Raw genomic sequence first — 26968 nt, 5'->3', positions numbered from 1 at the left:
CCACGGAACATTTAATGGAGTGAGGATAAGCCTCTCAGATGGCTTAAACCGGTACGATTCCACAGCCATGTGCACGATACACAACATATGGAGGGACTGCTGAAAACTTGGATGCAATCAGTCATTATCTGGGAATATGTTTGTGCGCACTTGAACAGCAAGTCAGTTAAATGGCTTTTCTTTTTGCAAATCGAAAACGTCGTAAATTATTGGATTCTTTCAAACTGCAGGAATACAGGATGAGAAATGCATTTTGTTTTTGGTCTGAAAAACAAATCGAGACCACAGCTTGTGCGTCATTGACAGCCTGATGGATTGATTCTCCAGTTAAAGTGTCCCGGTGACCTCGTTGGCTCAGATGTTTATCGTGTACCAGCAATGTTCTGGTTTGAATGTGCCCTGGGGAATCCGGTGATGGTTTCCTCCCCAGCCAGCTTTTAACAGCTGACAACCCAAAGTAGGTTTTCTTTTCACAAGATTGTATTACTGCACCATAAGAGACAGAAGGAAAACAACTAGGTGATCGACTTCATGAAGTTATAAATGAACATACATATATGTGCACAATTCTCAAAGAAGGAGCTTCATAAAGTAATTTAATGTCAACGATTAATCAATTATTCAATCGACAGATAGATCATTGTCAACTATTTTGTCTATTTATTAATCAAGCCTTTTTTTATTTTTGTTGTTTAGGGGAAACTGCTCCACAGTTACTGTTTAGGCTTTTTCAAAATGTGAGGATTTGCTGCTTTTCTTTTTTTAATGTAATTGAACATTATTTGAAAACATACATTTGGGCTTTGGGGAATTCTAATAGCCATGTTTCACTATTTTCTGACATTTTATAGCCGTAACGATTTATGGATTCATCCTCAAACAATATTTTACAGATTAATTGCTTTTTGAAAAAGAAATCGTTACTTGCTTTCATTCTTTCAAAAAATCTTTCCCTGCATCTTTTAATTAGAATTTTTAAGCCACACTCGTTGTGTTGGGCTTGCGAGCATATTCCTGGTGCATTCCCACTCAGTGCGTATCTCCCTCTGAACATCTGGGTGCTGCAGTTGGGAGGTGTTATCACATCCATGACCTTGACTCTCCTCTCCGCTGACTGCGCCATTGTGCATTGTGTTGTTCGAAGGGGGCCAGAAGAAAGCGCCTCCTAGCATTGTAATTAAAGTTTTTCATAACTTCGATGTGAGTAAAATGACCTTTACAAATGCAATTTATGTGTCCACGCACTCTTAGAGAGAGTGTGGTTGCAGACACCTTTTCCTTGCCACACACAGGCACAGAAGCACGCTCGCATTCCTTTCCCTCACATACTTGAGTGAATGACAGTGTTCAACTGTTCCACTTAATTGTAGTTTATACAGCCTGAGAAAGAATGTCTGGCATTTATTGCTTCCCTGTGTTTTACTTTACAAATGAATGAGTGTGTGTGTAGGTTTGGAATATGTCTCTCCAAGGGATGAGCGACACAAATGGTTTATTTTTTCAAAGACATTTTTTTTTTTTCTCTGCGAAAGGGATAACCCAATCTGATCAAAATGGAGCAAAAGCCAGGAGATGCTAGCTAAGCACAAAGACTGGAAATGGGGAAACTGCTACCATGGCTCTGTCAAAAGGTTAAAAAACATCTCTCACCAATAATCCGTATAAAAGCTGAAGTGTATGAAGAACAAGTTGTTATTTTTTGGGGGGCGGGGGTTATGTGCTGGACTATTTCGTGGGCACCGCTAAGCTAAACCAACTGTCTCCCGGCTCCAGCTTCATATTTAACATGCACGAGACATGAGAGTGGTATCGGTCTTCTCATCTGACTCTCTGCAAGAAAGCAAATGTGTCTATTTCCTGTTTCCTTTAATGTAAAACAATAAAACAACGATCTGTCTATGAGGCTTTTTACTCCAATTACGAGTGGCACGGTGTATTTTTCATAAAACAAACAAACCACTATTTAAATGGTAATGACCACCAAACAGTAGACCGTCTACGCCCAACTCTCTTGGCAACAAAAGCCATTGTGCAGTTTTTTCTTTTTTGATCTGTGGACCGGCACAATTCATTTTTCGATGAAGTTATTTAATTGCAAGCTGGTCAGTATTCACAGCCGACATTTATGCTAATCATTCATCTGAGTAGCGACAAGGATTGTGCTGAGACAGCAACCCCCCCCCCACACCGAATACACACATGCACAGACTTTAAATCTCAGTGAAGTCAACTACACGAAATAGCACATGATGAGGTGGTTGGGCCTCTGCAGAAAACAGGCTTGAGCGTAGTGACACGTTTTAAGGTTTTAATGTCAGCGCTGTACACCTGCATGGATATGATTGGACGTGACTAGCCACACAGCCTTGAATGAGCCAATCATTGTGAAGCATATTGCCACCAGCTGATGCCCGGCCTCAGTGCTCTGCCTGAAGTAACACTACATTTCATTGGTTAAAGTTAGCCGTGGCAGGTTTGAGCTTTATATTGCTCATTATTTCTATTTCATTATGTCGCCGTGTGGAGAAATTGTTTTGTTAGCACGTGGATGGTTTTTAAAATAAGTATTACTGTTTCATCTTTTGTACCCTTTCATTTTACAGTGTTATGTAACAGGTGTGTGGTCTGCCTCGTAGCCCCTTTGATGCAGCGGTGATTCCACATCAGTCAGAACTTGGCCTTAGAAGGGAGGATTTGTTGGATGTTTTGCTGACATTATCTGTATAATCAGATGTGCTTAAAATACCAATGTGGCATAATATCACCCACTTGATACACTAATACTTTGCTGCTACAAATTAGGTGCCACCGAGTCAGAAGGGTGTCTAGTCTGAGTCTCAAGTGTAATTTAGGTATTTATTATTTATGCTGACAGCTAAGTTGGAAACTTTCCACAGGAATTAACGGGAATTAACAGGGAATTTTGGGGGTAATTTAACTGTATTTACCTTGTCATAAGCAGACATGCATGCAAACATTTATAATACAACTTTTAAAAATGACATTTTTGACATTTTGTGAGTAGAACTTTATTCTTTCATCGAACAACAAAAACATGAACGTTGAATAAAAAAGGTGAATTCCCTATGATCACCACCCCCCAACCCACATTTTTTTGTGTTTTTTTTTCCCTGAATCCTTTCAGGTCTAAAGGCTTTCTTCCTGGACCTCATCAACGTCCTCCTCACTGCTGTAAAAAGTTAGTCTACTGTATACAAATAAACTTGGTATTAAAATGAACATGGCTTCAGTTTACCAAGTAATCAATATGCTAGGTAATGACAAACAGTGTTGGGAAAGTTCACTTTCTACATGAACTAGTTCAGTTCACACATTTTAAAATGAACTAGTTCAGTTCATAGTTCATAATTCAACATTTTGAACTAAGTTCACAGCTCCAACAAATTAACTAGTTCAGTTATTTTTTTCAATATGTTGGGAGCTATAATTGAAATCTCTATCTGTCTGCAATACCGCTCTTGGCCTCTACGCAACTCGGCGCTCTCACACTTGCCAGGCATAGGGCTGAAACGTTCAGACATCACTGATGACAAAGACGTTCAAAAACAACAGAACGTTTTACGTTTATGTTTCTGGCAGACAATGTTCCCAACCAGCTGCATTCAGGGTCCAGCTGAGCTCGGCGTGCATAGTCTTGTTCTCAACTACATTTAAGTTCCCTGTTATATGCTCTTGCTCTTTTTTTAATTCCCCAAAATTCCCGAGCCAAAATTCCCGTGGAAACTTTCCGCCCCTTTGCAACCCTACTGACAGCATTCTTAATAAGCCACAGGATTCATTCTGCAATATGAAGTCATACTCAACCCACTTTTTTTGCCTTATTGTGTACTCTCATGTCAGGACAAAGGTAGAGAACTGCCAACATCTTGCTGTCCATTCTAACTTCTAACTTTTGTTGGATTGATGGATATATGGAAATATAGATAGATAGATAGATAGATAGATAGATAGATAGATAGATAGATAGATAGATAGATAGATAGATAGATGGATGGATGGATGGATGGATGGATGGATGGATGGATGGATGGATGGATGGATTGGATGGATGGATGGATGGATGGATGGATGGATGGATGGATGGATAGATAGATAGATAGATAGATAGATGGATGGAAAGATAGATAGATGGATGGATGGATGGATGGATTGGATGGATGGATGGATGGATGGATGGATGGATGGATGGATGGATGGATGGATAGATAGATAGATAGATAGATAGATAGATAGATAGATAGATGGATGGAAAGATAGATAGATATTGTAATATGCAGTTGTCGTCCTGATATCCTCCTGGTTCATCCGGCCTCGGATCATTGTCTCTTCAAACTGTGTCATTCGACTGACACGAGAACTGCTTTGAACTCCGAGGCTTCCAGAAATCTCCGTCTCGCCATTAACAGTGAAGGCTGATCCACGATCACAAAACAGCCGACTAAATGACTTTTACAGAATGAAACAAAAAGGGATTTCCTTAACAAGACGTAGCTGTTCCACTTACTGCACACTCTTAAGCCTCCCAACAGAATTGGCCTGTGCCCGACTGCTGCTCCTTCACAGCGGCACTCGAGCACAGGTAATCCCACAGTACCTCGGGTGGAGATTTAGCACCACTGTGGCTCTGGCAGGCTTGGTTTCAGATTCACTGAGCAGGCTGATTGTGTCACACAGATGTCAGCAGCACCAAAAGGGTGGCCGTCCATAGCATTCTGCATTGATACATATGTCACTCACCGTTTCGCTTGAAAAAGCACAGACCGTCACTCTCGTAGGAGTAGCTTTTGAGTCTCCAAGAGATGCTTCAGCAACGTGTGTGTGTGTGTGTGTGTGTGTGTGTGTGTGTGTCCATGTGTCTGTCAGCCTATCTTAAGTGTTATACCTTTCGAAAGAATCATCGGTCATGCTGAGCTGACAGCTAGTGTGACCTCAGTGCACCAAGCTGATTTTATTGTGATATTTGATATTTTCTCTGTATATTTATTTGGTTCCAAACAGTCATAGTAGCCTCCTTCCATGCACTCTAAACACATACAGTGCTGTGCTGTGCTGTGCTCTAGATGAGACTGGTGTCTGGGGTAGGTCGATCTAAGACCACCGACGTTGCCCTAAATTACACTCATTTGCCACATTCAGTTATTAGAATCTCAGATTGCATCATTTGTTGTTTCAAATCCCCTACCTTACCCCTCTAATTCATCCCCTCATGCCTTCTTTTATTTACTCAACACATTCGCCAAACCTGCTGGAATAAAATACAAACACCTGGCTTGTTATTCCACCATACGATGGCTTTCTACGTTTTATTTCTCTACATTTGAGTTCATTCTCTCTCTCTGGAGACTCACAGTGGTGAGGAACACAGACTGTGTTCCCACCTCTTTTCTCACAGACTGAGACAAACCTACACAGACAGGCTCCTTTCTCTTTCATGGTTGTTGCTCTTCATTCTGCTTCTCTCTCTCTCTCTCTCTGGATCTTCACGAGACAACAGAACTGCCTCTGGGATGACTGACAGAGAAAAATACATATTTGTCGGGGCACAGGTGCTACAAATGACCTTTGGTGTGTACCTATGTACTCCATTGTGCGTCTGTGGGCATGTTTTTGCATACTGATTGTGTGCTGGCGGCTGGCCCTTTGCAGATAAAGCCTGGTCTTCTGGGGGCCCACTTGTGACGGGCTGATATTGCCTTTCTGCAATGCCAGGGAGCTTAGGGAGCCGCTTGGACCCCTCGGCATCAACCCAACACAATTAGGAAACGCAGGCAGCATGTGGCCACCATGTTTGTATTGTTCTGTTACGGGTTTAAATATTAAGATGTGTGTAAAAATTGTACTTGAATGTTCACGCCGGGTTTTTGCTACATGGGTGGTTTTGTCTTTACATATTGCTTTTAAAGTGGTTTAAGACTTTTTTTTCACCTCATTTTTAAAATGATTCAGAACTCCGTCTGCAGCAAATGGGACAGGTCATTTCTTCACTCAGGTAACATCTTGGCGGCACAGTCTCAGACCTTGTCTTGCAGTGAGAACCTGGCTTTGTGCTGTTGAAGAAACACGTGCTTTACCAAATGTACTTTATTGCTCGCAGTACTGTGAAGAAAATGCCTTGAAATGTAGTGTTATCGTTACAGAACTTCAAGCTGCATTTGCACTGTGACTATAGGAACGTAAGTATCGACACGGTGGTATCGATACTTCAATACTCACACACAACACGTTTGGTGTTGATTCCGTTAAAAATAATGCTGATAATTAAATGACATGAATACAAACGTGTGTGGCTGCATCACATCGTTGTCACTACTTTTGAGCGTTTGTGACAAAACAGCCCCGACATGTTTAGAGAATGGCAGAAAGGAAACGTAACGGCGTGCGGTGTTACATTTCACCTCCCGATAAAAATACAGCAAGGTGCACTATTTGTGTCGTTAAAGTGCCACAAAAAGCAACACTAAACACCTCGTGAATTTTAAAAAAAAACCACACACCCTAAAATGTTATACGGAGAGGCCTATTATTTATTGGTATATATTTGTATTTCTTTCAAATATTTTCTTTTTTTTTTACACTTAATGGCACAAACATTTTATTTTAATTGCTCTTGTAATACACGTGTTATTAACAGCCATTATGTGTTCTCTGTGAGTGTAATGATCCCATTTTAAGAAACGATTGGCATCCGTATCGTCAAAAATGATGACAAAAAATATCAGTATAGTAGCAAAATAAAACAATTTTTTGTATAGTGCTCTGAGGTGTTACTTAGGACCAATTTATAAAAGGGTAATTACATGCATGTGCAGTTCATTGCGTCCAATTAGCATGTAGCCTTTTAGGTCGGTCGACCACTTGACAGCATTAAAAGAAAAGGACACCAAGGAAGCAAATTATTGTAAGTCGCTTTGGATAAAAGCGTCAGCTAAATGAAATGTAAAAATGGTAGGAACATTAAAACATTAAAATGTCAGCGCCTTTCAGTTTTTTTAATGACACGCTTGCACACTCGTCAAACGCCGTTCCAGAATTCTTTGGACGTTGCACTCTACCTCTTAAATACTATCGCATTGTCCTTAATACGATTTTGGAACAGACAGGGAATATAGATTCGTGCAAACACACCAAACATCTATCGCGCCACACGGTGGATCAAATTTCTCACCCATTTCACAATGTGCGAGGTGTTATCTATCTGGGTAAACACTTGTCTGTGTGGGATTTATTGGTTGCAGCGGGAGTGTAGGGGCTCATCACCGTCTTGCACGCTGGTGATTATCTGCTTTACAGGACCATTGGCACATTAAAGCGTGACCTGCTGAAGGCTGTGTTAGCTAGTGTTCACAGGGGCATGAAATAAGTGTTCCCACAGCAATAAAACAAGTAAACAGTGGTTGCAGGACTGACATTAATGCCGCATTTCTGTCATCTCCTCCGTCTCTCTCTTACATTTGAATCTAGATTCTGAGAAAATAACGACTCCTGGTGCTGTCCACACCGGATTCATCAGCATTCACACAATACCAAAGGGAAAAAAAAGGAGGAAAAAATGACTGCGGGTGTGATTTGGTGCCGGGTTAGAGCTGGCTTCACTATGTTGGGGAGAGATGGAAGGAAAGTACGATGTGAAGGGGCATCGGACTTGTGTACCTGGATCTCATTAGGGAGGTTTGCTTTGTCCTCCGCTTCACAGGGACTCATTGTTACACCAGCATGATTGACATCTCAACAGTGTATCGGGGATTAGAGGAGATTTTGTGGTTGTTAGTGTGAGGGTGGTTGGTGGTATTGATTCCTATTTCTATGGCCGGTTTACCAACGAGATGCTGTGGTGAAACTGGCCCCACATGGTGAACACAAAGCATAAATAAATGTATACTCCAGTAGGGTGGAGGACAGAAAGAGATGGCGCCTGGTGAGGATCAGTATCCTTTCACTTTTTCTCAGAATATCGAAACTGGCGTTTATGTACAATACACATCAAGATTTATTATTAGATGTTCCACCATATTAATTTCCCTTGTCAATAATGAAGCGTACTGTGAAAACAACTATACTACATTTAGGGACTTATTGGCATTTCCTGTATTGTTACTTGTAGCAGTGCAAGTTTCAGACATGTTTATAACTAGTGAATATTTAATTTGGTGAAATTAAGTCAGACATCGTCTACCGTATTGTGTCTGTGGAGCCATAGATAACACCGTAATCCCATTATAATTCAGCCTTGAAGCTAGTCTCAAAAGTGGCATATCAATATTTCTTTGCAAATACATGTTTTAAGGGGGGGGACATGCTTTGAAAGATATTACTTCCCAAGGATTTTACATGTACGCATAGTTTTTTTTAATTTTCAATGCCTCATGGGGTTCCAACTGCTGAATGAAAAGCGACACACTTTCTGAGCGACATGCGATTGTGTGGTAATTATATTGTCAAACTGGAATTCTTGTTAATATGAGGCCCTTGCACAGCGATAATATCGTGTCTTAAATAATTCCTTTAGTGCTGCTGTTTTTTTGATTAACACTCCTCTTTATTACATGAAGGGATTCTTTTATAATCTCTCTTTGTGGTGTGTTGTTTGTGTTCAATTGACAAATACAATAAGTTCCATGTACTGCATTTTACATACAGCCATACATCAATGAAGTGTACACCGGGAACTCATTTTCCTCTTTGCTTATGTCTCCTTTGCACCCTTCTTCCTCTCCAGGGTCTCGTCTTCGCCAGGAAGACTTCCCTCCCCGCATAGTGGAGCACCCCTCTGACCTCATTGTCTCCAAAGGGGAACCGGCCACTCTCAACTGTAAGGCCGAGGGCCGTCCGACCCCAACGGTGGAATGGTCCAAAGACGGGGAGCGCGTCGAGACGGACCGCGACAACCCCCGCTCCCACCGCATGCTGCTGCCCAGCGGCTCCCTCTTCTTCCTGCGTATCATCCACGGACGACGGAGCAAGCCGGACGACGGCAGCTACGTGTGTGTGGCCCGAAACTATCTGGGCCAGGCGATCAGTCACAATGCTTCCCTGGAAGTAGCCAGTAAGTTCTGTTGCCCCATGTGTCCGTGTTGACTTGTTATAGTGCTTACAGCTTTGATGATGCTGTTCGAAATGATACCACACACACACACACACACGCACACATACACACGTACGCACACACACATGCACATTATTCCAGCAAGGTCGTGATCATCTGCAAACACACCTAATATATACAGTACAGGGCCACAGTCAATCAAAAGAGTAGTGGATTGCTAAGTCTTTGATCAAGAATACCCAAGAAGCTATCTATAATACCCGAGCATAAGATGCAGATATACAGATAATAATTGCCTCAACTCTTTTGAGCATTTTAATTGATTTCACAATCTGTCAATGTGCATAGTGGTGATTTTAATATCCATCTTCAAAGAAAGCAAGCAGCTATTTTGACCAAAAAGTATGGGAAATATTTCCCCAATCTAACCTTTAGATAATCTCCTGAAGAAAGAATAACTATTAAAAAAATATATACTTTCATAAATTGTGTGTTGTATTTACTTTACGCACTGAGTGTCTGCTGACTTTCACTCAACCCATTGCGTCGATCAAATTAGACCAGAGCGATGTCAGTCCAAGAGCCTGTTTACTCGCGTTGCTTTCTTTCCAACATGGGTCAGTTTTATGGTTCAGGGACAGGTGGAAGATCACTATGCGACCCACCTGTCAGACACCCAGCAGCTGTGTGTCTGCTTCAGTCCTCAGGTTCAAACAAGTGCTCAGTGTGTAACAGGTGGCAGTGTCAACTCGCTGACTCGCAGAGCTGTAAGCGCCCAGTGTGTGGTGTTGCCAGTTAAACAGGTTGTATGCAGCAAGCCAAACCTACAGTATATATATATATATATATATATGTGTGTGTGTGTGTGTGTGTGTTTGTGTGTTTGTGTGTTAGTTAGAGTGATGGAATGAAGCTTGGGTAGAAGCAGGCAGAGGGCAAAAGGGTCAGGGCTTTCAACCATCAGAAGAGGGCGAATACAGATGGTCTGTGAATCTCAGAGGACACGGGTTCTGCAAGTCCAAAAGCACTGGAAGCTGGTAAGCACCAAGAGGGAAGAGTGCACAGAAAGAAGGAAGTGTTGGCATCAAGGGTTAACAACCGCAGCCATGTCCTAACACATCTTTCACTGTCCAGCCCAGTGCTCTGAGCTCTACCAAGGCTCGGCCTTCTGGGCAGATATTTCGTAAAGGTTTTAGAATAATAATCTAGTATCCGTTTCACCTTTTGAATTGTAATGAAAGCGACGGTCAAACATATCGTGGAAAACGCTAGATCAGCACTCTAACCCCGAGAAGCTCAGCCCTCTGGGGGGAGAGTTTATTACCTGAAGTTCACTAAATTTATTGTCAGGTTTTAAGGTCGGGAGAGGGGGAACACAGAGAGGACTTGTTGAAGCTGCCTTGATGAATTATGTCTCCCTGTTTCATCCTTCAGAGGTCACACAGATTCATGGGTCACCCCTGGGCTGGCCAGTAAAACAGAACCCCCTTTGGTAAATGCTGCTGAGTTAGGGAGTTTATAAGAGGACTGAGAGTCTGGGGAGTGTTAAAAGGACGAGGATAGGCCACACTCTGCCAATAGACCTTGCTAATGGCATAGTTGTTCATTTTGAGTCGAGTTTTGATTGCTTAAATGTTGCTTTGGCTTAATAGAACTTTATTCAAAAATAATGATGGGTTTCAAGCTGACATATGGTGCTCTTTTGTGTGAAGTGATGTTTTTGAATTGTGTGCTTTGACAAACAGCCTGTGTGCACATACACACAAAGTATCATCATGTCGCATTTGTTTGTCACTCCAAAAATCCCTCAGGCAAAAAAATACTGAATCATGAAGCAGAATCATGGATCGTAATCCTCTTCTTCTCCTTGTTGTTCTCCTTCCACTAAACTGTGTCGCCGTGTGAACCAACCAGGTGAACATTTGTGTTGCCTTGTCAAAAACGCACACACACTCACTCAGATGTGCAATTCTGTGCGTTTTGTGCGTGCAATGTCTGTGGTGCACGGTCCTGTGTGTCCAGCATGTTCTGTATTTGTAGCGTTTTGAAAAAACACGCTCATGTACGGACTCTTGGCACAGCCTCGTGCCATTGGAGCTTTATTAAAATGTGATGATGGCTGTTTATTATCTTAAGGTGAAAATATTGTAAATTATTTTTTAATTGATTTTTCTTTTCACGTATCCCCTACTCCCCAAACTAGATCATTCACTTTCCATACAGCACTGTCATCAACATTTTCTTTGCCAATTCTAGGGGGTTATGACCCAATACCTGAACATGTTAGGGCAAACATTACACTTTGCTTACTTAACGTCAGCGTTGTTATTGTGAACAAGGCGACGCACTCGGCTATTCACTCTTCACGCTCACATTGCCGAGGCGAATATTAGTTAACAATAGGGCAACTCGCACAGCTACACCAACCATGCAACAGCTACGCCCTGCAGCATAATCCACATATCACACATGCGATCGAACCAGAAACACACACGTTTGCTTTGTTGACCGCTTGCAACAGCGCCACCCACAGAAGAGGGAAACAACCGGGTGTTCGATAGCAATGTAAGACGAAACACCGCAACAATATGTTTTTTTTTTGTTTTCTGCTGGACATCAAGGGGTGAGGGATTCCCACGAGACACCCTGGACTTCACACCATGCATTTAACTGAAAGCGCTATAAGAACAGCCTCACGTAGCCGGTAGCACGTCTGTGGAGTTTATGTCTTTAGATGCACGCGAGATGCTAAATTAAAAAATGGAATCTATTGTTTTCATTTAAAACATCGGAATGCAATGTTTGCATGTAGACAATACTTTGCTGGAGATATGATGGCATTAGTCAAAACGATAAATCATGTATGCACTTCACCTGACCCCCCAAAATAAACGTTAAATAGTATAGTCAATATGCATGATCGTCTCTCCTGAATATCTTGTCACGTTACATCTATATGATGAGTTCATGGACTCGGCTAACCAGGCAGCGAAGAGAGACCGCAGCACGTTGACACGAGATCCACAGAGCATTAATCGTTTGATCTTTTATCAACAAAGTAAATGTGAAAGCGTCAGTCGAAAAATGAATGACCCAACTCAAATCCAAATGAATTTACCGTATTAGAACTTTTTTTTTTTCTCATCCCATTTTAATCGAATCGAAGTAAGGGAGAAGGAAGGGGGGGGGGGGGACGATGAGAAGTGAGTGGAGACGGCTGACAAAAGACAGGCTGGCAGGCTGTAAGTGATGAGAGCGGGAGCGGAGTGACAGGGACAGACGGGAACAGAAGCGAGAAAGGAAGAAGTGTCGGTCCTTCAAGGCACAGAAGGGAACCTAGTGCGCTGAATATTGAGGCGACGTGCTGGAGACAGTGACAGATGTAGTATGTGCTGGTGCCTGAAGCGTGACCACAGGCTTGAAATACTGTGTAAGCACACACAACATGTTCACGTGCACAGACACACACACACACACACACACACACACACACACACACACACACACACACACACACACAGAGACAGACAAGTGTAGCCCTTTCTGAAAGTGACGATGAAATGAGAAAAAACGGAGATAAGACATATAACTTAGTTCCCATCCAATAAATGTCACAGAAGACACTCAGCATATTTTTTTTCCTGCCTGTGGGGACCCTAGAGGACCCTGGGAAATGAACATATGTCCTATTGACCTCAGCCACTTGATTCAATCATGGAGCGCTTTATTGAGGTGAAGGCAAAGTCACAGCCTGTGTACTCAAAAGGTTATTGGATAGTGGACCTGTAGTTAGGTTCAGTAAGGGAGAGGGATACATTATATTCCGTAAACTAATTGGGCACTGCCATTTGCAGGAGGAAAGGCTTCTTGCAGGACTTAAGGTTAGACCCCAACACTGCAGTGATGAAGTAGGGAGCCACAGAGAAAGACAACGATACAGCCGGTCACGTCACTGCACGTCACCCATGAGAGCGTCTGAAGAGAAGGAACGTCACCGCTGAGTCCTCCGTTTGTAGTTTTTTTACTATGTCACACAAAAGCGTTTGGTCCATCACACATGGGCTCACAAGACACAGTCGTCAACAATATCATTATATACTGTACATGTTTATACATAAATATATATAAATATATATATATATATATATATATATATGTATATGTATATGTTATGCTACATGTTACATTTCAGGTTGCATGCATACATTATGTTTGTGTGGAAGAGTTATTTTGAGAAACAGAGTGACCACAATCACTATAAAATGCTTGTTTCTCCAAGTAAGTCATATTTCATATATGAAAAGCCATCTCAGCGTTTATGCATCCTCTGTGCTTAAAAAAATCTGCTTATTATCTGGCGAAACAAAAATATTCCTGTGCTCCCAGTACGAGTACTAGAAAATAAAAGACTATATGTCAGTGGCATGTAATAGTGGATAAATCAACTTCAGATTCAGATCTCAATTTGGCCCTTAAATATGTTTCTTCGATAATGTATAATAATAAAAATGTATTGAAAGCATACATTAATATTTCATCGTCCTAACTGTATGCAGTTTTTTGTTGTCTATACACATCTTGAAAAGCCTGTGTGACGGCTTGTGGTAATGACATGAATGCATTAACGTGACGGACATGTTCAGTGCAACATGTTCTCTGAAGTGGATCATGGGATGTGCGCGGCTCAGTCAGACTGGGAGATTGACAGCTTAAGGTGGAACCCCTGGTCTTCCTGCCCGCCCGCTCCTCTTTGATGGTAATCTTATGTTGGGAAACGAGCGTGTGCAGGAGATGTACACGGCAGCGTGCAGAGAGGCGGATTCTCAGAGGTCATGTTTCCCCTCTGCCTGCCCCTATCCATTAACTAATGGCTCCCCACTTCTAATGGCTGTCACTGTCACTGACAGAATCCTCTGGATGAAGGCAATAAAAGATCCTAAGTGGCAGTAGAGCTGTACGTCTCAGGGAAGTTGTCATTTTCTCTCCATAAGGACTAGGAGGGATATTTGTTTGATAGACAAACACTGACACATTGCAAATGCTCTTCATCCACAGCCACAAAGTCAGATATCAGTGTTTACTTCCAATTGCCTGTGACAGTCTGTGAAAGCGGCGCCGGGCCTCTTGTTCCTCATCCGGTTTTCCGCCGCCTTGGTCTCTCCCAGTTGGCCCATGGTTAGATCACTCAGTGAATAAGTATCGCACTCCGGGGACAGCTGGTTTGTGTTTACAGTCTGGAGACTGGGGCGAGTGCACTGCAAGTATTGTCTAAACAATTTGAGTCGCTTTATTCCCCTCGACTGAGCGTCGTCAGGACGGAGGGGAAGAGTTTGTTTGGCTTTCAAGCAGCACGGCGAAGGGAGAAAAGAGGGGAAGTGCTCGAGAGCTTCTGACAAAGACCATATGGCTCCTAGGTGTGTGGCAATATCATCCGAATGTAACGTGTTCCTGCTGCGTTGCGTCGTGCGTATCCACGCTCATTGTGTCAGCACCGGGCACATGTGTCTCAACTCAAACAACAGGCGCTACTTTTACAGGAAGAACTGGCCTTCACATCTTTGCATTCTTTGGCAGATTATTGAATTATACCATTCATTAGAACTCCCTTTGTTGTTGTTGCTCCCACTTTCTCTGACTAAAGTATAGTCGAGATGCATTTTAGCCTTGTCAAGAAAAGAGAAGAAACGTCTAGCTTTATGCGTGATGATAAACTGGCAGGCTTTTGTGAAATATGGACACTGCTGAAGGTTCCTCTCCTACACTACAGGCACATGAAGCCTCCTTTACTGGCCGTGTTGTGCGTGCACGCACGTATTTATTCCCACTTTTTGGAGGATCGGTTGCTGGCGAGAGGACACAGACGTGCCGCATGAGGGGAAGAGCAGCCCGTGGGGGGAGTCAAATCAACCAATCTGTCTGTTGAAGATAGTCTTTTGTGTGCACTGTGCCCCCCTGTGCCCATATGCGGGTGACGTTATGTGCATACATGCTTTTGGGTGTCTCTCCATTCCTTCTACACCAAATCCTGTTGAATATAATTCATGTATTCTGCTCTTGTCATTGCTGGGGGGGGGCACACAGTTTGTCACTCCCTCTTAAACATTGAATCTCCTCCCCCTCAGCACTGAATCTCGCTGCCGGTTGCATTTCCCTGCAGCCTCTGAGCAGTAACGCAGCCAGATTTGATCCTTTTTCCGATAAAACTCTGTGCTTGTTGTTTCATGTTACTCTGATGTCATATATATATATATACTGTATATATATCAATCACCCGTTTGCCTATTTGTAACATGGCAAGAGAAACCTCTCAGAGGGCCAAACAAGCAGCACTCAAGTGCTTAGCTGTTGAAAGTGTTTCGAGCAACGGAAATTAATTAACAGTGAAAACCCATCATCAAGTCACAACTTGCAACAAACCCTGTAATGACATAAACTATGATATGTCTAGCGCGCCCTATATTTTACTTGTGAATTTGTCAGCGTGCAAGTATTAAGGGCTTACAGCATGGCTGAGTAATCCGGCTGTCACTGAGAGAAGAGCGATGGTTGTGCCTTTACGGAGGCGTTGGCTTCATCCATCCTCTTTCCGTCACTCCATAGTGCCACAGTCAACAGCACCCACCGGGCGTATATTCTTGCTCGGGGTGAATGCTATCTTCCCCAGGGGTGGATGGTTGTGTCACTTTTAATTTCCCAAAGCTTTCCGCCTGCTCTCGCAGAATATCTGCTTTGTTTGGTGTCCCAAAGTTGACTGCAATTCAGTTAAAAAAAATATACAAAGCTCAGTACGACTCTGACAGACCCTTCAGGGCGTGAACATGAGACGTGAGCACTCTCTCAGATGTGCACTGTGTAATTTTGGTTTGATGATTGTTAGTGTTTATCATTAAAAATGCCAAATTCTTAGACTATCATTACGCTAGTCAAAAGTCCTACGTGATCCAGAAGAGACGGACACTTTGCTTTGTTATCGCCAACCATAATCAAACATTCTGAATGAATACCAGACAGCCAAATTGCACGGAAATTCAACTCAGTGTTTGTTTTTACAAGGTTTTGAAGCAATATAGTCAAACATGTCCTCTTGTTTTTAAAGAACATCCACTCTTTGCGAATAATAAATAAGGCCATTGGATTGAGATGCTTTGTCTGCTTTTTGTTTTTGTATCCGCCACAATTTAAACTCAAACTATTATTGCTAGTGTCAAAATCAAGTCACTTATCACCCGATTAGACAATTGAACACTGCTGAATATCGCATAAAGGGTTGCAAGGATGAAAATATATATTTACACAATGTTAGATAGACTACTGTATTATGTATGAAGAGATTGTTGCAGTCAACACATTCTTTGTTTCTGCAACCGCCTCCATTACTGCTTGGGAAAACGCATGGATTGTTTTCTCCTTGGAGTAAAAATCCATAACCAAAAGGAAGAAATGCAGATGATTTTGTCCATGCATTAGTCCATGTAAATAATTAGTTCTCCGTCTGCGTAGAGGGATAACTCTTTTCCATGCAGCCAATCAAAATGAGTACATTTTGAACCATGTTTCAGCTTAATGCAAATATGCAACGATGTTCTATCACAACCAGACAGCAGCTTGTTACACAACACACTTTGAACAGAAAGCCCACGCTTCCCTGCTGGAGTCGCATCCTCATCTAATTAACAAACACGAACACAGGTCTTGTCCTGCACCTTGGCTCATTGTCGAGCAACCGCACAGCAATGCACGGAGGAAAAGTGCACTGCTAACGTCAGCTTGCAGGCTGGATGGATCATTAGCTAGTCAGCTGCGGCGTATTAAACCACAGCGTTAACACCACTCACTCCTCGCTATTGACAGCACATTCTTTATTAAACAGACTTTAATTTTGGACTAAATGTGAATTCAGTTGGACTTTAACATACCTAACCTGGTGCACGCTGCCACAGTCAAGATACAGTGTATTGCTTAAAAGTCTTCAGAAGATGTGTTCAATCTTTCCTCAGCTCATTAAATCAATATTATCGAAGCATGTTATGTGGCCAACTCGGATGAAATCGTTTGGTTTACCTGAGAGATAAAGCTAAAGGTCATCTGCATACACATGGTGATGCACTGTGATGCCTTTTACGATATGACGAGAACCTGATGTTGATTTAACATCACATTCTGAACTTGAGCCTTTCGAGCACGCCATGCATAAATAATGAGGCGGATGACGAATAACAATAAATTCAGACCATTTTATTAGAAACATTGCAGGGCAATCTGAGATATACAAGATTTCGGTTTCTCAATACAGTGGGGGCTTACTTCAAGGAAATGACACCACAGAAACGCAGTCACAGACGCATGGAATCAGAGACGTGAGCAGTTGCCAGTGCAGCAGCAACAGCAGCAGCAGCAGCAGCAGCAGCAGCGTATTCGGCTGTTTATGCAGTATTGTTCCTACCGCTTACCCGCCACAACCAAAGATTTGGGGATCTTCTGTAATAGGCTGCAGATGTGGCGATATACAACATGCAGCAGCAAAACAGGGGACAAAGAGAGAGAGGGGGAGAGAGAGAGAGAGAGAGAGAGAGAGAGAGGTGGTTCCTCAATGGAAAGCTGAATAAATGAGGAACACATTTCCGAGGCACTACAACCATTTCTGTGCCTGCCTGGCTGTCAATTCTGCATCCCCTATTTTCTCCCATTTTCCTCCACCTCCTCCTCCTCCTCCTCCTCCTCCTCCTCCTCCTCCTCCTCCTCCTCCTCCACCTCCTCCTCCTCCTCCTCCTCCTCCTCCTCCTTCTGGAGCATTGCTTCATCTCTCTCCTGAGGGAATACTTTTGAATGTTCAGACAGGTTTGCGACGGAGCTGCTGTTGTCGAAGCTGCTTACTGAACGCTTTGATGACCAGTGATGTGTTCCGCATTATTGTCAGTGTATACAAATTGTATGCATTTCTTTTTTGTGGAAGGTGCACAGCAGTAGGCAGACAGTAAAACGAGGGTGTGTCTGTATGTTTTCATTTTCAATGCTGCCCTATACTTAAAAACTAGTGCTATTTAGATTCTTGTTTTTAATTGTGTTCATTGTGTAAAAAAAAGAAGCAATAGTTCATAAATGTTTCAGCACCTGAAAAAACATTGCGTCTGAACTTGTCTTGTATCACCACACTGCCACTTTAAGGACGTGTGCTTTGTCTAGCTTTTATCTTTTGAACATCAACAGCCTTTTGTGATGTTGACATTGCAGGATTAATATAGGGAATTTCAATATTTGTTTCCAATTAATTGTGTTGCTATGTGTGGATGCAGTAATAATTAACATTCACAATCTCTGTGTTTGCTTAGCTGGCAGCTCCCTTCCACACCCAGGAACAAAATTCATTTTTTTTCCTCCTCTTCTGTGTTATCAAGGCCGATATTCAAGGTCTCCATTTTATTATGCGATACAGCGACAGTGAGATGAAAGAGAGCCTTCCTTAATCTACTTCTAGTATGACATTACATTACATTACATGTCATTTAGCTGACGCTTTTATCCAAAGCGACTTACAATAAGTGCATTAAACCATGAGTCCAAACTCAGAACAACAAGAATCAAGCAAGTACAATTTCTTCAATAACGTTAAACTACAAAGTGCTATCAGTAAGAGACATTTAAGTGCTACTAAAGTGCTACTATGGCTAGTCGAAAAGTATGAGTACCTACAACCACCATTACAGTAGACGTGTACAAGTAAGTTTTCTCAAAGACAACACAGTATATTATCTTCAAATGTAATAGAATATGAACAGATGGAATATTCAAAACTCCCTCTGCCAATAAAACCATCCTCTCTGTTTGCACAACCCCACTCAATCTCTGCTTTTCTCTGTGGAAAAGTCCCTTTTACTCTTCCTCCCAGACTTCCCAAGGCCATATATATAGACAGCATGAAATGAGGCCCTGAGAGCTGAAGGAGTGGATAAGGCTGAGAGGTAAAGGGACACAGAAGAGGGACTGTAGATAATTAAAACGATCTTCAGAGTGATATCGCCCTTAGCGCTGGAACGTCTCATTCATTTACACAAATATATAAACGTCCCCTCACTCACGTTCATTAAAACCAGATAACGATGTGTTGTTTCGTGATGCATTCAGGACATAAATCTGTCACCTCCGCATCCAGATCTTTAATACCAGTTATGCAAAGCACATCATGATTAAGATCATTTTCATAACGCAATCTCACTGGCAATTTCTCACAATCGAGCATGAAAATGCATGCTATTATGCCGCTGAAGTTATTATTTTTGGTGCAATGTAATATATGATGATAACATTTGCGTAGTCATTTCTAGGTTTAGTGTCAAATTGAAATATGTGCATTAGACTAATGAAACTGTTTCCTTTTGGAATGGAGTGCGGTTCACTTTCACTATCTGTATCTTTAGAGACTCGCACATGCGTCAACCCAGGACCAATGGCAGTCGGGAGTTTACAGCTCATACATAATATGACTAATGTGATTATAATACGTGTTCATAGTTAAGAATGGCACGAGGGTTTAGACTGCATTGTGTATACAGGGAAAGTTAATTGATCAGCCTCTCTCCGGTAATGTAATTCACTTCTTTTAGGACAGTGAATGTCATGCGTGATGAAGTGGCGCTCGGCGCTCTGTGGTTGTTTGGAAGGCCTGTAATCATAGCAGTTCTGTCCGGGTCTCTGAGGTCAACAGGAAGAACAGCTGATTTGACTGTTTGACAGCCTGTCAGCAGCTGGTCTGCCACCAGAATGATATGTTTGCCACTGAAAGAATGGGAATGTCTGTCTGACCACTGACTGGAAAATGCCTCTCTGAATCGAAATAGGATGTTTTTTTATTTCAATGTTTAGAATGGTGGTGTCAAACCAAATGTGTACAGTCTGTGGCAAAAGGGAATCGTATAACCAAGAATTGCTCCCTCTTGTTTGTCAGTTCATTAAATGTCTGTGTGATCAAAAATACAACTAAAATGAGGGAAGAGCTTTTTTTCTGTAATAACATGAAGTAATGACATAAACATCACTTTTTTGGGCAAATTTAATAAGAGCAATGGTGGCTTTTTTTTGCTCTATGCCCGACGCCTCCTCCATTTTCTCCCAGGAAAAAGAAAACTGCACATTTAAACAGTGCTTGTCACCTTACTGATGCATCCAGTGTTTACTTATAGTTAACGGTTTCCCTTTCTCAGTTGAAGATGTGAGGAAAGACAGACATCTAAATTACGTGAACATGAATGTTTGACATTTTTTAATTTTTTTTATTATTTTTTTAATTTTGATCTGTAAGATCTCACCATGCATTTGTAAGTTTTTTTTTTCTTCTTTTTTCTTTTTCCTCATGAAAGATTCACAGACATACTTAAGAAGGATATTCCTTTCCAGGCTCCTATCCTATATGTAATCCCCATGGCCTCCACGCAGAGCTGCCTAATTATAGGCTCACTGAATTCATTTGAAGTGAGTGAACGTCTGAGATTCATAACTGGTCTGATAGTTGGATGAATCGGGTTCTGGGATTCAGGCAAACCTCTCTCTTCTAATGCGGTGCTATGGAACTTTAAAATATAGCCCCCATAAAGTTCATCGCGTGTTATGTCCACGCTTTCCAGGATTTCAACACACAACAATCACCCCTGCCGTCTGTTTTATTGCCTGCTGATGTTTTTCTTTGGTGCAAACCCTGTCATGGCCTACCAACAATATGTACATGTCAAATATGCCATGATAAATGAGTTGTTAAAGGTCTTAAGCTAAAGGTCGTGCACCAAAATGTCGACAGGAAATAAAACACCCACCCAGCGAGCACATCTTTTTTATCCGCTCTCTATTTAGGGTGAAAAGCCTCTGAAGATGTATGGTTCTTTAATTGACAGCTGCTTCACTAACTGGTTCCCCTCACTGACAGATGAGAAAGTTTTTACACTGATAGCCTTCGGACACCTGCGCGTCTTGTCGATTTATCCTTGAGATTTGTTGACAGCATGTGCAGAGACAGCGAGTGTGATGTAGGAATGCTGTCAGTCTGTTGTCTTGTATTCTCTGGCATACGCTATTTATAAGTGGCACTTTGTGTGAGTGAGAGAGAAAGGTGGCAGCAAGAATATAAGAAGATATTAGAAGGAAAAAATAAATAAATATATATATATATATATATACCCAAAGCCATGTGTTGTTGTTGGCATTATTTTTCTTTCCGCATTTGTGCCTCTAAATAAAAAAGCAAAACATATATAATAGCCTAGACTGAGACATCATATTAGATGCACTTAATAGGCTCTTAACATTATTTCCATTATTTGTTTATATGCAATAATTTATCATCTTTGTTTTGCCTTCGCTTCTTGGTCTCTCAAATGCACCATGTGCCTCCTCCACGTGTTATCTTTTTAATAAGCTGAGAATTCATACGATATACTGTACCCAGGCAAGAGAATTGTAAATATTTGGGGTCAGGGCACTCATTCATATTCATCATCATAGTGTATTTTCTTTTTGGATTTTGCTTGTTTGAGTAGAACTTGGCCTTGGGTCTCCCTCCCTCCACTCTCCACTTTCTCTCTCTCTCTCTGCTGCGGCTCTGTTGGCATTGATTATCTCAGGCCTGAGTGTGTGTGTGTGTGTGTGTGTATCTGTTTCACCGTCTCTAGCTCCGCTGCATGCTGAGAAGGCAGATATCTCTAGAGGTTCTGTAATAGAGCGGATAGTGTTGCCATGGGGGATGGAGGTAGTGTTGGATAATGGGGAGGGATAGAGAAGAAGAAATGGGGGAGAGGGCAAAGGATGAGAGTATCCATCATTAGTTTACAGATAGGAATGAAAACCTGTCTGCTTCATTAGCCCTTGGACTCCACTGGCCACAAACGCTCCTAGTTTTAGCTCCCGCTGTAATTGAATTGTGTGTTTTCAGGTCAAAAGGAGTTTTGCAACTGCTCGTTTATCCTTTTCAACCGGATAAATCAAAGGGTCAGTTGATCCAAAATCACATCCATGTTTTGACATTTTCTGACTCTGGGATTTATGTCTCCTCTCCGATTCAATGTACGTGAAGGACATTTATTTTGTGGAGTTACCGGGATTTTAAAACGTTTTGTGTATTTTTGGTAAACCGGATGGTAACGGCACCATTTTGTTTGCAGCACACCAATATGTTCAATGTGGACGTCTATATACAGAAACATGGTTCTGGTACTCTGGATAGTACATTTTATTTTATTTTATTTTATTTTATTTTATTTTATTTTATTTTACAAGATGCTCAAGGCACGAAAAAACCCAACAACTTCCATTGAAAACTGTTCACGGGGATGTTGGTTGATGATCCATAGTAGTAATAGTTATATTAGGGCATGGTGCTTTGTTTTATTATCCAAAGCTATGAGCATTATACAACTCCATCCCCCTTCATTGTGTTGGGGTAGAGTCAGTTATCTCAGAACCTGGACAAATAAAACCAAGACAATCGGCAAGTGAGAAAAGTTTTTTTGGCTTTTTAAAGAGCAAAAACAGACAAGGGTGCTTGTTCTTTTTGTCAAGAATAAAACTCCTGCTATTTAATCCACCTCTATGTAGTGGGAATAGACACAACACAGTAACGGATAGTAATGCTTCCTGTTTGTGCAGTGAGGAGCAGCAGCACAGCTAGACGACTCCCGTTCCAAATTGCTTGTGGGAGGTAGAAATGCATGAAGCGTTACACTCCCATGAACACACAGCAGGGAATGTGCAGTACGTTGTTTACAGTGTACACAGGCTGCCATGTTTAATAGCCCTCCCCGTCAATCCCATTTGGTTCCTGAAAAGAACGACAAGCTCACAAACACACCGGGACTTTAACAGCCCATGCATGTTATTCAGTACGCGTCGATGGATGCTATTAAACACGGGCTACCTTGAGCAGAGACACCTACTGGGCCTAATCAAGGGTTTCAGTCCCAGTACATCTCGCTGTTTTCGCCTCGTAAATTACTGTGAGTCTACCGCGAACGTATGTTGACCTCCCGCTTTTCATCCAAAAACCCCCAAGCAGCTGCGTATTTGTATCAAACAGCGCTGTTCAAAAACTGTGTGCGTCCGACAACAGACCAATTCATTTGGACACATGCTGCCCTGTGTGTGACAGTGAATTGAAATTAAGAAAGTGGAAGACAACCCATGAATAGAAAGAACACCCTGTTGTGTGGCACTTGGAGATGGTGACTGGAGCGGAAACGATAATAACCAATAACCTCGGGTCAACCCTGAATCTCTGGTCTGCGCGTCGTTTGTGTTTTCTCCGTGCCTCGGGACACACAAAAGAAACTCTCTCTCCACAGACTGTGAAGGACAACGTTTCATTTGAGCCCACAATGCCAGCAATCACTTTCCAGACAGAAAGGTTAGCCTATCCCTAACTGCCCTCTTTCTCATTTCTTCCTATTTGGATCCAGACAGTGCTGAGTCTACGAAGAGGAAGACAGCTGGAGGGATTACAGTGAGCTAATTATAAGATATCTATCCATAATTGCAGTGGATTACGCCATTATTCATACAGAGCTTAACTACACAAAATGCCTTAACCACCATCACATTATGTCACATATAGCACTACGTATTATTCACTGTTTGCACAGCTGAAACTAAATACCACATTTCAGTTAAAGGAGCCTTCGTTAGGGACTAACCAAACTCTATTAACCTATTACAGGTCTTTTCGCGCTCTGTGGCGGGTCATTGATGAGTCCATTAGGCTTGTGCATTGAGAGTATTGTTGGTATGGTCCATTCAGCTCGCCGATCAATCAGTGAAACTAATTCCTCGAGGAGTGCATGATTTGACCTCTGGGCTGGCCATTGAGATGACAAAGAGACACTTTAATGGAGGAAATCATCGAGCAAATACCAGAGTCGTATTGATTTGGTGAAAAGGACCTGTCCTTTACTCCATCTACTCACTCCTTCTATGTGATAAGAGAATATTGTTCCAAGGAAACTATTTACAACACCATCTTGGCGATTAGTTTTCTCTTCCTACGCGTTGCACTGTTGGCACTGAAACATAACTGTCAATGTTTCAGCAGATCGATGGTGAACTGTGATTTGCACATACGTGGACTCAAGGAGGATGTGATGAGACATTTTGGATACACCCGTGAGGTGATAATTCTAGGTGATACTAATAATTCTAGTTAGCATACTCAGTGTGCACGTTTGGCTGTGAGACAGTCGGCTTGTTGAGCAAAAAAAAAGAAGCTAAAACCATCTGTCATGTGCTCACTTGTGTACTCTATTCAAATCTCAAGGGTGTCCCGCTAAGAAACCAAATTATTTTACAATGCGGTGTCCGAGAATAGGATGATGTAAAGATTCAGCGGCAACGGGAATTTACACAGAGCACGAGGCAAGTATTTGTCGTGTCCTTCCTCGCGTCTGCATCTCTCCTATGTCGAGGCGACAGTATGTTGTTTATCAAACTCGCTGATTTTTAAAATAATCCATTTAGCAGTATGTTCACTTCCCTCCCTCCTACCTCCCGCCCATCCGAGCAGCTGTCTCTGTCCACATGGTGCAACAAGCCAACCTCAACGTTTTCATTGCACTGCTGCTGAAACCAATTAAATCTGCTGCAAAGGAATCCCCTGATTACAAATCTAACGCAGCCCCCCCCCCACCCCCCCACCCCCCCTCCCCTTTCCCTCTGGTGTGTGTATTCACGTGTGCATCTGTGTGCGCCTGCCACCAAGGGCAATGTTAAGAGCTGATCAGGTGGGAATGTGACATACTTTCCGCTTGTGCATGTGCCTGTCTCTTTGCTAATCCATATGGGCGCAGCACTAATTAAATCCAGCGGCTCAACCGTTCACACGACTGGCGGCTTGGCACCGAGCAAAAAAACAAAAAAAATCAGTTGGTGTTCTGCCAGGTAATATGACGAAACCGGCGGGGGTAGTTCACGGGGGTGCTTGTTAATGTCAGTAATAGAGAAGCGGGTGTGATTGAGGCTGCGCAGTAGCGAGAGGGAGTGAGCTGGCTTGCTGAGACAGGAATATGAAATCTAGTTTAGTGTTTGTCCATGGGACGGTCAGATTGATGAAGATGATGAAGATGTCCGCGTAAGAGGGGAAGCATGCGACGCCTCCCCACGGGGCCAACCCTGCTGGAGTCACTGAGAAAGACTGGCTTGTCTCTCAAGAAGTGGGGTTGCCTCGCTCAGCAATTTCCAGGCCTTATCAAATCCAAGCAGTATAAATGTGTGCCTTCCCTCACCCCTGACACCCAATTCCCCCCCCCCCCCCCCCTGTGGCTTTCCACCGGCCCCTTCCAGCTCCACAGCAGAAACGTATTATTGTGTCCTAAGTCGCGGCTTTAGCCCTAGATTTATTCTCCCGGGTGCATCCTTTCCATTTGGCTTTCCAGAATTGTTTTTTATTCATTTTTTTCTAATCATTGTTTACTATTTGCAGGTGCCGATGTGGATGAGTGAGGTCCCCTGGCTGCAGTGACTTTATTATAATTGTCCGTTTGATGTTTTGTTTCACAGCAAACGTGCTGATTGTCTGTGCGGATTGTGTGCCAGTATGCTTGATTAGTCTCCTGCTTGTGAGGGCTAATGTGTCGTTTTATTGGTGTTGTGTTAACAGGATAAAGATTTATGGGGTGGGGAGGGAGGGGGCAGACCAGCATGTGTTCTGTGGTCCACACAACAGATAGATAAATAAACGGAAATTGGGTCCATTTGTCACTGCCTGGCCTTGCCGGGTATGCCATGTACCTGTGAGGTGCAGAACCCGGTAGGGAAGTGAGAGTCGGTCCCGGTCAGTACCTTATCGGGTCGTCTGTCACAGGTGGCAGCCGCCCCCTGAACACACCACGACTGGCTCGCTACAGAGGAAAGCAAAGAGATGTACCTTTGGAAATAAACTATACATACTACTAGTTGAGTTTGTGGCTTTATTGAAGAGCTACATGAAGCTTGGAAAGTGCATCCTGAAAGAGAAGAACAATGACATTGTTTCGAGCAGAGAAACAGGGCACTTATTTTGCATTGATTTGGAAATTATAATGTGCATTCTTGTATTAGTGCATAGTATGTTATTTGTTATGTTGTATATCTTTTTTTCCTTTTTAATGAACCTTCAGTTCGAGACCACGGCACATTGTTCTTAAAATAGAAGTTGATTGGCAAACGGTAATGGTTTATTCCCAGCATGCATTTCAGTCACCCTTAGCATGATGTGTCTCATACTCAGCTAATTGAAAATCATACATTACAATGAAGATTGTGAAGAAATTATGAAGACATAAAGGGAAACAAACTCCTCATTTAAAGGCATCCTTTTTGAAAACACTGTAGCCCTTTGTGTGTCAGAATGCCTCTAGTCATTGCGTCACATCAGGGACACACTCACACTGACATTGTTGTTTAACTGAACAAATATTTCCTGCATGTGGTTACACTTTGGTTAATGTTAGGAAATGATCGTGGCTTCAGTTTGATGTCATTGTTGGCTTTTTCAATATTTTACCCAAACCACAAAGTCCTTAACATTAAGCAAGTGCTTTGAGTTGCCCAAACCATTAATTTGAATATTGCTTAGGTCATAAGCAAAGTTTGTATTGCAGGAGCGGATATTTTATGTTGTTAGTGAACATTTTGCACCTCAGCATATCACGTTAATTAACACTTTTTCTCATTATGTTGATGAAAAATACAATCCGGACGGTATTATATTTCTAACAAAAGATACTTTCTGTTGTAATTTAGCGGTATATAACCCTCATTTATACGAGGCAGGATTGTTTATTAAGCACATTTCCCCTATAATTTCCTCAGGGATACAAGTTGTGACACAAAATGGGGAAAAAAATAAATAAAATCTTCTCATAAGCGCTGAGTTCACCAGACGCCACAGCAGCAGTA

General features: G+C 42.2%; 1 protein-coding gene across 1 annotated transcript in view; it reads left to right on the top strand.

The window, feature by feature from the left end:
* Positions 1-26968, top strand: part of LOC117742532 (roundabout homolog 1-like) — a 74847-nt gene that overhangs the window by 15395 nt on the left and 32484 nt on the right. The window contains exon 3 of the mRNA XM_034549996.1: positions 8738-9064. Coding sequence (XP_034405887.1) covers positions 8738-9064 — 327 coding nt within the window. The remainder of the gene's footprint in view (positions 1-8737; positions 9065-26968) is intronic.

Source organism: Cyclopterus lumpus, chromosome 14 (genome assembly GCF_009769545.1).
Source record: "Cyclopterus lumpus isolate fCycLum1 chromosome 14, fCycLum1.pri, whole genome shotgun sequence".
In the NCBI taxonomy this organism is placed as follows: Eukaryota; Metazoa; Chordata; class Actinopteri; order Perciformes; family Cyclopteridae; genus Cyclopterus; species Cyclopterus lumpus.
This window is presented reverse-complemented; position numbering and strand designations above follow the sequence as displayed.